This window comes from Cucurbita pepo, chromosome 12 (assembly GCF_057944985.1).
Source record: "Cucurbita pepo subsp. pepo isolate OVF chromosome 12, ASM5794498v1, whole genome shotgun sequence".
Lineage (NCBI taxonomy): Eukaryota > Viridiplantae > Streptophyta > Magnoliopsida > Cucurbitales > Cucurbitaceae > Cucurbita > Cucurbita pepo.
Window position 1 is genome coordinate 10408962 of NC_141809.1, and position 16353 is coordinate 10425314.

The following is a 16353-nucleotide window of genomic DNA, read 5'->3' on the forward strand; positions in this document are numbered from 1 at the left end:
TGCCTTTTGTTTTTCTTTGAGAGAAACTTAAGTGGAGTAGCTTCATCTCCTTCTTGGTTAGTCTTAATAAAAGGATGTGTTATAATCGGTAGTAGAGCAAGATTGTTCTATGGTTGTAACTCTACATGATCTTCCACATTAGACACGGATCTTTGAGATTAATACTGAGTGAGTAGAATTGTGTCATGAGTAGTTTGACTCTACAAGTTTTGTGTCGAAAAAAAGTCCATTTGGTTTTACTAGGGTACTATCAATACGATGGGTGATTTTCAAGTTGTCAAAGAAAGCAACTTATTTGATGTCTGATCTACAAGACAAGATTGTGAGAAGATCTTTTGTGAAATTGCGTCGCCAAAGGAGGATTATTATAGTGCCTTGCACAAATGGAGAATCAAAACAATGTTTGCTTGAAAACCACAATCATCGAAAGAAGCATGGGACATGGGACACGTTCATGGCGCTTTTCTTAAAGAAGAACAATATGAGGCTACAACGTCTGTAGAATGAGTTGTTATCTCACAATGTGACATGGCGATTGCTAGTAATTCCAAGGGTCAAGTCGATCTATCAAAAAATTACTAAACTAGATTTAGAGTCCCTTCATTGGAGAAGCTCAAATGAAGAGGACCACATTCATGGATTGCGACCAGAATATAGAAGTTTCGTTATTGCTGTACAAGGATAGTCTGCTCAACCATCATTTACAGAGTTTGAAAAATTGCTAGCTAGCCAAGAAGCATGACTAAGCAAATGGGAGGGCCATTACTAAGCAAATGGGAGGTATCATGTTGAAGGTGTTGAGTCAGTTTTAGATTATTTCAATAAAGACCTATTCTCTAGGTTTAGAATAGGTCAATTTCTCTTAGCTATTTTCTTGTTATTAGTAGAGCTAGTTGAGTGGTGTCTTGTATTTTTGTTTTTGTGCAGTTTTATGTATTTTCTATAGAAAGACATTGGAACCTATGAATAAAGACAGATCATTCTGGTGCATTTGTCCTTAACGTAATTTGGTATCAGAGCCAAAGCAAAACAAAGTGATCCAGAGAGAAAATGAGCGACGACAAAACACTCACCAAAATTCCACAGTTTGATGTTCACTATGACCATTGGAGTGAACTGATGGAAAACCTCTTGCGTGCCAAGGGTTTGTGGAGTCTAGTGGAAGAGGGTTACACCGAACCAGCAGAGGGAATCGAAGTGACTGCAACATAGAAAAGAAATCTTGAGGAGCTCAAGATGAAGGACCATCAAGTGAAGCACTACCTGTTCAAGGCAATTAATCGGGTTGTGTTTGAATAGATCTTGAATCGCAAAACATCCAAGATCATTTGGGATTCGATGAAGAAAAAGTTTGGAGGCAACGAAAGGGTGAAGCGGTCTCTTCTCCAAACCTTAAGAAGAGATTTTGAGATTCTTGAAATGAAGAATGAAGAAAACATTGATGATTATTTTGGAAGAGTAATGGCTGTCTTCAACAAGATGAGAAGCAACGGAGAAAACATGTCATATTCGAAGATTGTTGAGAAAATACTTTGAACTCTGACTGACAAATTCACATATGTAGTGGTGTCCATCGAGGAGTCAAAAGACAAAGGAAAGATGACGATTGACGAACTGCAAAGCTCTCTGTCTGTACATGAAAAGAAATTTAAGAAGATCAGTCATGAAGAAGGTGATCAAGCTCTCAATGTCAGAGGCAGTCTCAATGTCAAAGGCAGAGGATCATACAGAGGTCGAGGCAGGGGCAGAGGACGCTCATTCAACAAAGCAACAATCGAGTGTTACAACTGCTACCAACTTGGACATTTCCAATATGAATGTCCACATGGGAACAATGGAGCACATTTTGCAGAGATCGAAGAAAAGGATGAAGTTCTTCTCATGACGTATGTGGAACTTCAAGGCACTAAAAGAGGAGATGTGTGGTTCATGGATTCTGGGTGTTCAAACCATATGTGTGGAGAAAGAGGTATGTTCTCAAGCTTGGACACTAGCTTCACACATAATGTCAAGCTTGGGAACAATCACAAACTGATGGTTGGTGGGAAAGGAGTAGTGAAAATAATGCTTAAGGGAATAAGCTATGTGATCAACGATGTGTATTATATTCCGGAATTGAATAACAACCTGCTTAGTGTTGAACAACTTCAAGAAAGGGGTTTAGACGTGCTATTCAAAGGAGGAGATCGAAACCCATGCAGCATCTTTCATCCCTCAAGAGGAAAAATAGCAGAATCTGTTATGAGTACTAATAGGATGTTTATCCTGCTGGGTGAATCAAATGACAAAACAAAGGAGGAGAGATGTCTGCAAGTTGATATCTCAGACAAGGCAGAGTTGTGGCACCATCGATATGGGCATCTCACCTACAAGGGACTTCACACATTATACAGTAAAGAGATGGTTGTGGGTTTACCTGAAATTGAAGATGTGAAAACCACCTGTGAGGCATGTGTCAAAGGGAAACACCACCGTGTTCCATTTCCGTAGCAGAGCAAGTGGAGAGCCACTAAAAGATTGCAGCTTATCCACTCTGATCTCTGTGGTCTGATTAATCCACCATCAAACAGTCAAATAAGGTACTTTATAAGCTTTATTGATGATTTCTCGAGAAAAACATGGATATACTTTGTGCTAGAAGAATCAGAAGTATTTCATCAGTTCAAGGCATTCAAAGCGTTTGTAGAGTAGCAAATTGGATTGTTCATAAAATGTCTAAGAACAGATAGAGGAGGAGAATACAACTCAATTACGTTCAAAAAATTCTGTAAGGCGCATGGAATCAAAAGACAACTGACCACCGCCTTAACGCCTCAGCAAAATGGCGTTGCTGAACGCAAAAACCATACAATCATGAACATGGTGAGAGCAGCGTTATTAGAGGAGGTACCAAAAGCTTTCTGACCAGATGCTGCTCAATGGGTGAATCACATTCTTAACAGATCTTCTACACTCATTGTAAAAGATATGACTTCAGAAGAGGCATGGAGGGAAAGAAAGCCATCAGTCAAATACTTTAGAATTTTTGGATGTATCAGATATGTTCATATCCCTGATGTTATAAGAAGCAAACTCGATGACAAAAGCGTGAAGTGTGTTCTGTTAGGTTTCAGCAGTGAATCCAAGGCTTTTAAGATGTTCGATCCAGTGGAGAAAAAGATTCACATCAGCCGAGATGTGATATTTGAGAAAGATAAGAAGTGGAATTGGGAAGATGTTGGTTATTCTGGTGAAGAAAGCATTGAACTTGAGTGGGAAAATGGTTATGAAAATGTTGAGAATGCAGAGGAAGCGGAAGAAGCAGAATAATACACTGATAACGTTCCTTCACCAAACGATCCACCAACTAGAGAAACAACAGCAATAACGGGCAGGGTGAGAAAACCACCAATCTGGTCTGCAGATTATATCATAGAAGAAGGGCTATCAGATACAGAGGAAGAAGCAAACATGGCTAGAGTTGAGATTGAAACTCTAGCTTTCATGGCCATATCAGATCCGACCAGTTTTCAAGAAGCCGCAGGACATTAGAAATGGAAACAAGCGATGAATGCTGAGATATAGTCCATCGAACGGAACCACACGTGGTTGCTGACTACACTTCCCGTTGAAGCCAAGACTATTGGGGTTAAGTGGATTTACAAAACCAAATTAAATGAACTTGGAGAGGTAGACAAGTTCAAAGCTCGGCTGGTTGTAAAAGGGTATGCTCAAGAGTACGGAGTAGATTACACAAAGGTATTCGCACCAGTGGCTCGAATGGATACAGTGAGGATGATCATTGCTGTAGCAGCACAAAAAGGATGGGGAATCTATTAGCTCGATGTCAAATCTGCTTTTCTACATGGAGAGCTGAAGGAAGATGTATTTGTTGAACAACCACAAGGTTATGAAGTAGCCGGGAAGAAGGACATGGTTTATAAGCTGCATAAGGCTCTTTACGAACTAAAACGATCGCCTAGAGCTTGGTTCAGTCGCATTGAGACTTATATCGTCAAGGAAGGTTTTGTAAGCAGCTCTAGTGAACAAACATTATTCATCAAACAAAAGGGAGGTAAAATTCTAATTGTGAGCATTTATGTTGATGATCTATTGTTCACTAGTAATGATGAGGAGTTGTTGAATGAGGTTAAGCGCTTCATGATGGATGAATTCAACATGACTGATTTGGGGAAGATGAGATATTTTCTTGGCATTGAAGTGATGCAGAATGCTGATGGCATCTTTATATGTCAAAGAAAATATGTTGTTGAGTTGATCGAGAGGTTTGGGATGCAAAATTACAACTCTGTTTGCAATCCAATAGTCCCTGGACAGCAGGTTGGTCGAGATGAAGCTGGTGTGAAGGTCGATTCAACGCTATATAAGAAAATGGTGGGCAGCTTAATGTATCTCATAGCCACACGACCTGACTTGATGTTTGTGTTGGTTTCAATCAATTAATTGATGTTTTGATGATAACAAACCTACTTTTTAATTATTAATTATTTTCAGTATTTTGAACCGTCCACAGTATAAGGTCGGGAATAACAATTTCAACGACTTTTCAATTACTCAAATCAGAGCTAAAACGAAGAAATTACAGTCGAGACAACATACCCGACGTGATGATGTGGCAGCAAAATCAAAATGATGGACAAATCAAAATATATCAAAGTATGACATTTATGATTTTGGGAGAGTAACAAATGGTGGAATTTTTCTTATTACTATATTTTTAAATAAAGTTATTTTTACAAAATATAAATTTGAATCTAACCGTTACTCACATCGATTTTTATTATTACTATATTATTATTATATTATTATATTTTAAAATTTTGATAGTTACTCACATAGTTTTTATTATTATTATATTATTATATTTATAATAAATTTTGAATTTCATTTGACCGTTACTCACATAACTTTTTATTATTATTATATTATATTACTATTATATTAAAATTTTGAAATAAATGAATTTTTAAAAAATTTTCTTATTTATTTACTTTTAATCTCTACCTTCCATTATTCCTAACACAATCCAATGGTCAATATTCAATCCTACATTTTGCCACTTTTCTCCTCTATATAAACTCATCTTCCCCACATTTTAAAATACACAACTTACATACATTCTCCAATCCTCATTTGTTCAAAGTCTCCATTGTTTGTTGCTCTCTCCAAGCTTACAAGTTTATTTCTTTTCATCTTATTCTTGAGAGGGATTATTATTGTATTGTGAGGAAATAGTTGTGAGTATCCCAAATTGTAAATCTACTCTTTGAGAGAGTTGTGGTGTGTTATTATCAAACTCAAATACTTGTATCGGTTTGATCCTGCGCCGTGGAAAGGATTGAGTTTGCTCTTGAACTCGTAAAAAGAGCGGTGTAGCGGTTTGGCTCAGATCCGTGAAAAGAGTCGAGAAAGTTCTTTATTCAAATTCCCAAGAGGCGCTTGGGGAGTGGAGTAGGTCGAGTTTGACCGAACCACTATAAAACTACGGTGTCATTTTCTCTAACTCTTTTCTATTTAATTTCAAAATTATTATTGTGATTTATTGCATGTTCTACTTGATTATTGTTTTGACTTGAATTACTTTGTTATAGTAATTATCATCTTCTACTTATTTGTAAAAAGTTTCATCATTAGAAAAATTAATCACGTTTAAACACTTTTATCGTTAAAACCCTATTCACCCCCCCCCCCCCCCCTCTAGGGTTGCCATACCGATCCAACAGTTTGTGGTAAGTCTTATTAGTCGTTTTATGGCAAATCCTACTGAGTTGCACTTTACTACTGCAAAAAGAATCATGAGGTACTTGAAGGGGAACTCTGGAATTTGGGATATGGTATCAACGTGAAGGGAAGAGTGAACTCTTAGGCTACACCGACAGTAACTATGCGGGAGATGTGGATGACAGTAGGAGTACTTCAGGCTATGTTTTCTTAATGAGTGGAGGAGCTATGACATGATCCTCAAGGAAGCAACCAATCGTCACTTTGTCAACTACTGAAGCAAAGTATGTAGCAGCAGCTACATGTGCCTATCAAGCCATTTGGATGAAAAGGATATTGAAAGAAATCGGGTATGAACAAGATGAAGAGATGGTTCTATTTTGTGACAACACGTCCACTATCAAGTTGTCAAAAAATGCAGTCATGCACGGAAAGTCAAAGCACATAAGGGTTCGATACCATTTCTCCGAGAATTGACAAAGGAAGGTGTAGTTAAATTGGTCTATTGTAGCACTGAGGAGTAGGTGGCCGACATAATGACAAAGCCTTTGAAGATGGCATCATTTCAAAGGATCAGAGAAGCGTTTGGGATGAGTGTTGTGAACTAAACTCTTGATCGAGTTCAGTTCAAGGGAGGAAGTGTTGAGTCAGTTTTAGATTATTTCAATAAAGACCTATTCTCTAGGTTTAGAATAGGTCAATTTCTGTTACCTATTTTCTTGTTATTAGTGGAGCTAGTTCAGTTGTGTCCTGTATTTATGTTTTTCTGCAGTTTTATGTATTTCCTATAAAAAGGCATTGGAACCTATGAATAAAGACAAATGATTCTATTGTATTTGTAAGTCTCTGAAGCTTACAGTATCATAGACTTACAGTATCATAAGGGTGAAGAATAAGCACTCTACACAAGAATGTTGTCACAAGAATGTTGACCAAGGAAAAAGTCATATGGTAACTGCACAACTTGGGAGAGCTCAAAGAATAACGACAAGATCTCTCAAGGGATGAGATTTGAAGATATTTGCTAAAATTATGGAAATAAGGATCACAAGTCCAAGGATTGCTCGTACAAGAAAAAGTTCGTCGAAAGCAATACAACAACCTCCAAAAAAGAAGATAGAGGATGAGTGGGAAACAAAGGTACTATGTACCTTAGAAAAAGGACTGTAGTGCTCATGGCTTGATGAGAGAGCATATTGATGATGAGAATGATTGGATCATTGATTCAAGGTGCTTAAACCACATGATTGGTAATCAGAATAAAGTCTTACAAAACTCGAACAACAGTGAAGAAATTCCATGATAGAAGATGGGGAACAAGCTGAATACATTTGGTCAAGTATTGATGTGCTTAGGATCCAAGCGACACTAACGTTAGTGAGCAAGAAGTGGTTCAACCAAATGTACTTGGTGAAAAGGAAATGACACATCAACAGCTTATACAGTCGGAAAGAATCCATAAGCCAAATCTTAATTATGTCAATACAACTATTGTAGAGGGCAAAGTTAAAGAGCCAGAGATGTATGAATAAGCATCACAAAACTGGACTAGGCAAAAGGCGGTGGAGGAAGAAATTATCAACTTGTAGCTCTAGGGTTCTCTCAACAATATGAACTAGACTATGATGAAACATTTAGTCCAATGGTAAAGATCACTATTGTATGGGTCCCACTAGCATTTGAGGCAAGTAAAAATTGAAATTTATGGTAGATGGATGTGAAGAATGATTTATTGCACGAAGAATTGGACTCAGAGATCTATCTGAACCAACCAAAGGGATTTAAGAATGCAATTGGAGTCATTAAGTATATGCAAAGTTCAATTTTGGAATAATTTCTTGGTGCAGAAAAAAAAAAAAAAAAAAACAACCAACATTATCATTGTCAATTATAGAAGCGTTGACAGTGTAGCAGCTGGAAAAGTTTAGGAATGTAGAGGGTGAAACTCTTAATGAAGTATTTGTACCATAAAGTTGACTATCTAGTACCACTTCATTACAACAATTAATCTGCGATCCGCCTAGCAGAAAATTTGACGTTTCATACTAGAACAAATCATGTAGAGGTGCACTATCATTTTATTAGAGAGAGTCCTCAAAGAATTAAACGGATGACCAAGTGACGATCTTGTTTACAAAAGGATTGAATAATGTCAAATATGATGAGTATTTTCAATGTCAGCTCAACATGGTGCAGCGAACGAAGACTAATGCTTAGGGGAGTGTTAAAAGATCATCGTTAGTCTAGTATGGTCACGCCCAACCTAATGGGTAAATGCACATTTTCATGTCATATAAAATTACAAAATAAAACAAAAATATCAATCAATATTACTAATGTGGATATAATAATAATAATAAGACATTTTAATTTATTTGAAAAAGGGGAAATGCATAAATGTTGATTTAAATATTCTTATAAATTTCTATTTTATAGAAAATAACGATATAATATAATCTTTTAATACTTTAATAAATACATAAATAATATATAATTATTTATTTATTTATTATATTATTATATATGGCACAAAACTAACGCATATATATTTATATTAGATATATAAATATAAATATTAATATTCATCTAGATATATTTATATATAAAAGTGGAAAGATGATCATTAATATGAGGGGTAGTTTGGCACATTTACCCTTTTGCACTTACATTTAAAACTGTAATAATATTAATATCAATATAATTAAATTTTAAAATTTTAATTTTTTAAAAGAGAAATTTCGTTTCCCGCGCATATAAATACCCAAGTTTGAGAGAGAGAAGAGCCTGTTTGAATCTCAAAGCAACGGAAACGAAATAGGCTCTGCAACTATACAACGTCCATGGGGAAGAAACTGAGCATTGCCTCTGCGCGAGATCGAGTGGTTACGAGATCTCAATCCATTGCCATGGAGCGTGAGAAAATATCATCATCGCCAAATCCAGTTGTTGCTGTAGAGCCGGAAGGAATGGTAAAGCGAATGCGAAGAGATATTAAGCCGATTCATTCTTGCAGCTCTCCTCGTTCCACTTTTCTTACTGCTCATTCTTCTGCTTCATCCTCTGCATCTTCGTCTGCCTGCTGGTTCGTTCTCTTCCTCTTTCTGTCTCCATCCTGATAGACGCTGTTCGTAGGTAATTTCAGTTCTGATACGAGTTTCGCGCGTAGAAATGTGTCTGGCTGTGGAGGTAAATGCCTATGTGTTTTTTAGCATCGTGATAGTGAAGAAATTCAAATTTGATTTTCTAGAAGTGATTTGAATATCTTAGTTCAGAAATTGAAATGTGAAGTTATTTCCTCGACTTTAGACTCTTTGAGCTAGATTGTGAAGTTGCATTAGTTTAGTACTGCCAAGGACTTGGAAGTAGTAAGAAATGAACAAGTCGAGTTGTTTCTGTGAGATTCCGAAGCTCAAAGTGAACGTCTGCAGAGTTAAATCTACGCAGCATAAACTTGTTCGTTTTCTCCATCGGGAAAACGATGGAGAAGAAACGTTTATTCTTGTGATTTTAGAATTTGCAGACTGAATGTGACAATCTTTGTTGGAAACCACTACGCGTTGATGAACACTTTCTGGAGCTCTATAAAGTTAATCGCAAGTACAGTTAGTAATATAAGTAGGGTGCCAAATCTTCAGTATAGTTTGAAGTGATTATTTGTCACAAGGATCGAAGCAGTTACAGGACTTACATTTTTTACTTTTTTTTATCCAAACACTTTCTGGAGCTCTATCTAAAGCTTGTTCAGCACTTACATACTTCTTTATCACATAAAGTATTCCGAGTCTCCTAGTTTTCTTCTTAACTTCCATCTTTTACTTTTCTATGTATTGGTTCTTGGTTCTACCTATAAGATTTCAAACGTGATTGTTCTATCTTTTTACATATTCAATTTTAAACCAGTTATTATTTCAGTTTTAAGTAATTGAAAGTTCATTTGTTATTTGCCATTAGTCTGGCTAAAGTTTGGTAGATCGGGAATAAGATTGATGAATCACGTGAATTAGAAATTGTTTCTATCAGTTTGAATATTTCATCGGAAACAGAGCTAAGGATTAATATGTAATTTAACCTTCCGTATGACAATTTCCGCGAATGAACATGAAAGGTATGACGCGGACGTGTGGACAGAGGTGGCGAAGTTTCTGGATGGAAGATCTTTGATGATGCTTGCGGCGACTAGCCGGTGGTTTTACCGTTTAGTCATGGAAGACAGCATATGGAAGTATGTTTGCCTGCGTGATCTTCAGGTCCCTGCTCCTCAACACACGGCCTTCAAATGGATCAAGCTCTACGTTTCTGCCTTCGGTAAGGATCGGATTCGAGTTCTTTGAGTTATGTATTCCTGCTCTGGTCAATACGTATTGCGTTTGCTTAACTATTCAATGATCTCTGTTCCAGATGGAAGTCACTCTTACATTTTCCGGCAGCAGGAGAAACATCTCGGTGAGTGATTGTGATTCCACTCGACTCCTGTAAGTAATTAGGCGCGGATTGTACTTAAAAGTAAAACTATATGTCAAGGACCTGCTTAGCCACGGGTTCTATCTAATCTTATCATCACATCTTACCTAATAACTAGATATTCAAGCTTTATTCAACCATAACTCAAGTCATTATAGAGGGTGGAGGTAGTATAAACCTACTATCTCGAGATTCCAAGGAATAAACTCCCAAAGCAACTGTACTGCTACTTTCCATCATGTATGAAATAGACATTTAGTGATCCTGATTCCAATATACTAATTGAACTGTAGTTAGCTTCTTTACCACATTGTTTATTATTTATTTATTTATTTTGAATGAAATCAGATTGGATGCGGATTGGGGCTTTTTTCATGGATTCTTCCGTAGTACTCCTATCAGAACGGCTGGGCTCTCAAGTGAAAATTCCAAAACAGGATTCAACGGATAATACATTGGAGTCCGGTTGTTGTGTCTTGCACAATGTTAAAACTGGGATCTGGATAGCCGGTATCAAGCTTGCTAAATGTTTTTATCATTTTCTTTCAATGGTTGTCATAACTTGATACTCTATTAACCTTTTCTTAAGTGAATTATATTCTAAATGGACTAATGTGACAGATCTACAACTTGTTCGTTGTCCAGTTTGCGACCTGAATACATGTGATGGTAGGTATCCCTAGTAAACATTCTGTATCCCACTAAAATGTAGGAACCTCTTTTTATTTCAATTGTTGCAAGATCTTAGCCTGCAATTGTATCATTTTGGTAATTGGTATGCCATACTGTGTTTAAAAATATTGGGGAATTCATAGGCTTATTTTCTTCCGAATTTCATTGAAAATTAGTTTAATCTTGTTTCCAATACCTTAGGAAAGTGGAAGATACTGAGAGCACATACTCCTAATCAGCTGCTAATCAACCTTAGTTCAGTTTTTTTAGTAAGGGTTTTAACACATCCAAACAAAAATTCATTCTACACGCATCGTCCAGAACCTAACCTGAAAATAGAATTTGTATTTCAAAATTGTAAGCAGTGGATGTATAGCTTCAGAAAGTTATCTACAATTTATTGGCTTTTGCTGATCTTGCTACTACTATTATGTAGGAACAATGCAAACGTTGGATGCCAGGCACATAGAGCTGTTCCTGAACGAAGGTTACCAAGATGGTAGTTGGGAATATCAGATTTTAGGTTCTCATGATATCAGGAAGCCTACAGAGTCAGCTTCAGGGGCCATTTTTGATGTAAAGCATCTGAAAGACTCTTCAACCTCAGGTATAGCACAGTCTTTCTATACTGAAATATTACCGTCTTATTATTATTGCTAGGTGCTTCTGAAAATGATTCCTGTAACATCTTTCCTACTCCTAAGTTTAATTATTTAGGATCTGTCCAGGAAAAGTAATTTTAATATAATACTAGATTACTCGTGAAATTCTTGAATTATTTATCCTTTTTGAAGAAAGTACTGCGCACTGCGCAAATTATATGCCATGGAAGGATGCTTTTTTTCTTTCTTTATCTAAAAATTATACTCGTATAGTGCAACCTGTTTCAGCATTTGCTTAGAAGATACTAAATTTCTATATTTAGCTACGCCTAATGATTTAACATGTTACAAATACAACACAAGATCTGAGTTCAAATTATTGCAACATCCGTTAAGTTTGTAGACGTTGAATGTTGTTATATGACATACTTCTACATCCAGAAAATATTGAGTTACTTCAGGAGATTCAATTATGAAAATTTATGGTGAAATTTGTCCCAAATGAATTGACAGGAATATTGGATCTAAAGTCATGGACAGGCAGTCGAACTGATTGGCAGCCAAAGGCAATGATTACTCTCAACGCAGTTGCCGTAAATACCTATTTACAAGACAATGAAGGTAAATCGCCTCCAGTTTTATATGATATTCAAATTGGTGAGAAGTACTTTTCATTGTTTAAAAAGCATTTTCTAGAATTTTCAGTCTTTAGTCGACTCGATAGAAAGACCTTTACTAGTATGTTTTTTTAACAATCATCTTGGTTAAAAGCACTCTATAAATACTTTCTCACGAACCACTTAAATCCTTTTTACTTTTTTTGAAAAACACGTAGATCACTGCGAAATGGTTGAGCTTCAATCGAAAGAGAAAAGTACTTTTAATAGATATAAAAAAAAATTGTTATTAGCGACATGGAAAGCATTCCTAACTTGTCAATGCCTCCCTTAGTTGGTAACATTGGCGTAGTCTAGTGTTTGATTGAGAATGAGGTGTGATTTTGTAATGACGCATGCAGGAGTTCACGTGAAATACCAGGCCATGAAAGCCGGAGCAAACGGAGAGGTGGTTTCTATCAGAATCTCTCAGCAGCTACTTTAGTTCCTTCTTCAAATGCCCTTCTTTTATTATTCCTTCTTGTAACCCCCTGGAGGCCAACCCCAACCTTTCTCTACTCACTATACTTAGCGCCAAAGAAGTGTAATTCCCCAACAAAACAAATCACCAATTTCTATAAATACTTTTCCAGAGGAAGTGTGTAACCTTTCGTTAACAAGTTATGTTTAAAAACAGTTCTCTACTTTTTTAAAATAGAAGTTTTTGTATGTTGAAAACTTTGTGAGAAGCTTAAAAAAAAATATTTCTTTTTCTTGCATGATTTGTTATGTTTATTGTTTGTATATAATAATAAATTATCTTTAAAGCATAATTTGATTACGTTATTATTATTATTATTATTATTATAACTATGTCGTCTTTAGTAATTTAAATTGTCTTTAAAAGAAAAGAAGAAGAAGAAAATCATGCCATTAATATTTACAATTTGATCTTTAGCATAAATAAAAGTTTTATACAAATATTTACAAATTTCCCATTAATAACTCCAATACAAAAAAACAAAAAATGGCCATTTTAGCTTATTAGAACTATCAAAATTGTTTTCTGTACTGGTAAAAAGATTGAAAAGAAAATGCATTAAGATGTCACCCTAATATCGCAACATCTTAATGGAGAGAAGCTCGTTGAGAATAGTAAAAAGTTGTCACTTTCTGGCGAGGAGCTTCTTTGGAAGCTTGTCCAGAGGGGTCGATTTGAGCAAGAAAAGCCTGGCTGCCCTCTCTTGCAAAGTACCTCCACACTTTAACCCACGTGCTTGCAGTTCTGCCTTCAGCCTTTCCAAACCAACAACCTGGGTTATAACAAAGGGCAATAATATGAGAGCAGGCTTAAACTAATTAGAGTGAGTTTCCATCACTTTCTGTTCATGTTTTAACATGAACAAACAATCATGATTAGTTACAAGTCCTTCAGGCTTCTAAACTTGGGGCGTATCTAAGGAAAAGATTATAAGCAAGTATAATTCACGAGGAGGCTCGGTCCCTAAGGGGGGGTGTGGACAACGACAAAGGGGGTGGATTGGAGGGTCTCACATCAATTGGAGAAGGGAATGAGTGCTAGCAAGGACATTGGCCGACGTGGGGTGAATTGTGAAATCCTACATCGATTGGGAAGGAGAATGACGCATTCTTTACAAGAGTGTGAAAACCTCTCCCTAATAGAGGCATTTTAAAAACCTTGCGGGAAAGCCCAAAGAGGATAATATCTGCTAGTAGTGGACTTGGGCTGTTAATCATGAACTCTTTCTTCGACTGGTTAAGGTCTACTTGGTTAGAACATAAAATTTTGGCCTCTCATGAGATTTTCTGAATTTACCCATGTGTGACGGTAGTGTCGTGTCATACACAAGATTATATTAGCAACAAACAACGAGCAGAAGTTCAGAAATAAAACGATGCAACCTCCTAGAAGAAGAATAAATGAGAAAGAACTTTGATATTAAAGTTATTGTGAATTAAGAAAGATAATCATAGGACTTCTTGAGCGTACCTCCATTTCAGCAGCAGAATTAAAGTCACCAAAATTCAGAGGCGTTTCTGAACTGCTTGTAGTTGCATTTGTTTCCTCATGGTCGCTCAGCTTAGACACTGGAGAGCCATTTGGTTCAGGAAGCGTGGACAAATCTTCAATAATTTGACCATTTGGATGTGAAATATGTTGAGGAATAGCAGCTACATTTTCCGAGTTGGCGATTTCAACCTCGTGAGCATCCTGTTTAACAAACTCGTCTTCTTGATGGGCAGAAACAGCAACAGCCTCTGAACAAGATACGATTGCGCCCCGAGTATTCTGACAATTCATTTCAACCACATCAACCCGTTCATGAAAAGCTTTCTCAGTAGAGCTTCCAACTAATTCCAGGGTTTCCTGCATTGCCAAGTCCTTTTCTTCCTCAGAACCACTTTCACATGAGGATCCACCAGAACAAACCCCACGTTTACCGAAGTTAACAGAGTCTGAGCTCCCTTCAGTGTCCTTATTTAAATCGGATTGACAACCAACGTTCAAGACGACAGATTTCTCGCTTTCCCCTTCATTTTCAGTGTCATCCTCATCCGAATCATCACTGTCACTTTCACCCATTTTCCTCTTCCCCATCCTAGCAAACAAATAATTATTTGCACAAAGCTAAAAAGAAAATGCTCAGTTAATATATAGGGAATAAATACATTTCAATCTCCAGGTTCTAAATAATTCTTCAATAGATGGCTAATAGAAGAAAGTGGTGATGAGTTAACTGTGAGATCCCACATCGGTTAAGGAGGAGAACAAAACAATCTTTGTAAGGGTGTGGAAACCTCTCCCTAGCAGAAGGATTTTAAAAACCTTAAGGGAGAGGGAAAACCCAAAGAGGACAATATCTACTAGCGGTGGGCTTGGGCCGTTACATGTAGATTCAGTAAACGTTTACATGCTCTCAATGTTAAACGGCTGAGATCCCCAAACAAAATTTTTCTAGGGAAACGTTTTAAAGATCACTCGATTGGGTGGTTACTCAATGGAGGCCGTTTATTCGGGTAAGTTTCAAGGGTCCATATGAGAATTTGATTCCATCTTCTTTAGAGTTCCTAGTGGAGTTTCCAGCCAGATTTTCCCTTGGTGGCTTAATGGTGAAAATGTTCTTTGTTGGTTATATCCATCTTCCACTTCTTAATTGATAGGCTACCTTCTAATAATGACCACTTTCTTTTATTTGTAGCTGTGTTTGAGGTTTGAGTATTCATTTAATGCTGATTGTTGAAAGATCTCAGTAAGGATTAAACAGAAAAACTCATCAACTTCATAAAAACAAACTTGACATCAAAATACTTCCACATCTTAAAGCTGTAAAATTCATTGTCCTATGGGTTCATCAACATACAAAGCTATCTTTCTAATATAACAGGGTTTCTAGTATCTATGGAATGGTCTCATGGATTGATCATTTGAAGAAGCCACTCTAATACAACAGATAATTTGATCAGAAACATTAGTTTTGAAGGTGAAACAGCTGATTTGTAATGCTAATAAACACATAAATTAACACATCAAAGAAGAGGAATGGGTAAGAAACTAACCAGATCTTCAGCTTTTTGGCATCCCCACCATTGGCCATCAAACCACCCTTCCTTTTGCCCTTCATCACCGCATCTCTCACGGATTCCACAACCTCAGCCACACAACGAGCAGATTCCTCCCGATACTTCTCTACGTACTTCTGCGCCGCGGAATCACCCACCCCCTTCTTCCCGACCTTCCCTTTCTTCTTCAGAAACTCCTCAGCCACCGTCTCCAACCTCCTCTCCTCCTCCTCCGCCTTCCACTCCTCCAATCGCTTCTCAGCATTCACATGCCTCAACCTTCTCCCTCTCATATCCCTACACGCATCGAAATTATTCGTCTTCTTCTGCCCTGCTTTCGTCGCCGCCCCACGCAGCAACGATCCGAACCCTCCCTTGCCTCCCACGAGTCGAAGCAGAAGATGAATAGTCGGAAATTTTCCCGAAGGCTCACTGGAACATGATACAACCGAATCATCCTCGATCGGACGGACTCCGGTGACAAGACGCTGGTGATTTGGGGGAATTCCAGTGCTCTCGTAGAGACTGTGCTTGAGGGCATGGCCGTATACAGAAGGGGAATTAAATTTCAAAGCTAGGGTTTTCCCATCTAACAGCCTCACGAAGAGATTGAAAATCTCGACATTTTGACGCCTGGATATGTCGGTACCCGTCGCCTCCATTGACGTAGAGCTTCGAATTTCAGTTTTCCATTTAAGCCGTCGCCTCCATTGATGGTT

At 37.2% G+C, this 16353-nt stretch overlaps 2 protein-coding genes across 2 annotated transcripts; one reads left to right on the forward strand and one right to left on the reverse strand.

Moving 5' to 3' along the window:
* Positions 1–8527: 8527 nt before the first annotated feature.
* Positions 8528–12804, forward strand: LOC111807054 (putative F-box protein At3g61730). The gene is made up of 8 exons (XM_023692623.2): positions 8528–8803; positions 9827–10026; positions 10120–10164; positions 10531–10692; positions 10804–10851; positions 11291–11461; positions 11970–12077; positions 12475–12804. Exons 1-8 carry the CDS (start codon positions 8562–8564, stop codon positions 12555–12557), a joined length of 1059 nt encoding a protein of 352 aa, XP_023548391.1. The 5' UTR covers positions 8528–8561; the 3' UTR covers positions 12558–12804.
* A 164-nt stretch (positions 12805–12968) lies between these two features.
* On the reverse strand, positions 12969–16353 carry LOC111807396 (uncharacterized). Its single transcript, XM_023693107.2, has 3 exons — positions 15632–16353; positions 14064–14673; positions 12969–13365 (listed from the first exon to the last, which is right to left on the reverse strand). The coding sequence occupies exons 1-3, from the start codon at positions 16294–16296 to the stop codon at positions 13219–13221; spliced, it is 1422 nt and encodes a 473-aa protein (XP_023548875.2). The 5' UTR covers positions 16297–16353; the 3' UTR covers positions 12969–13218.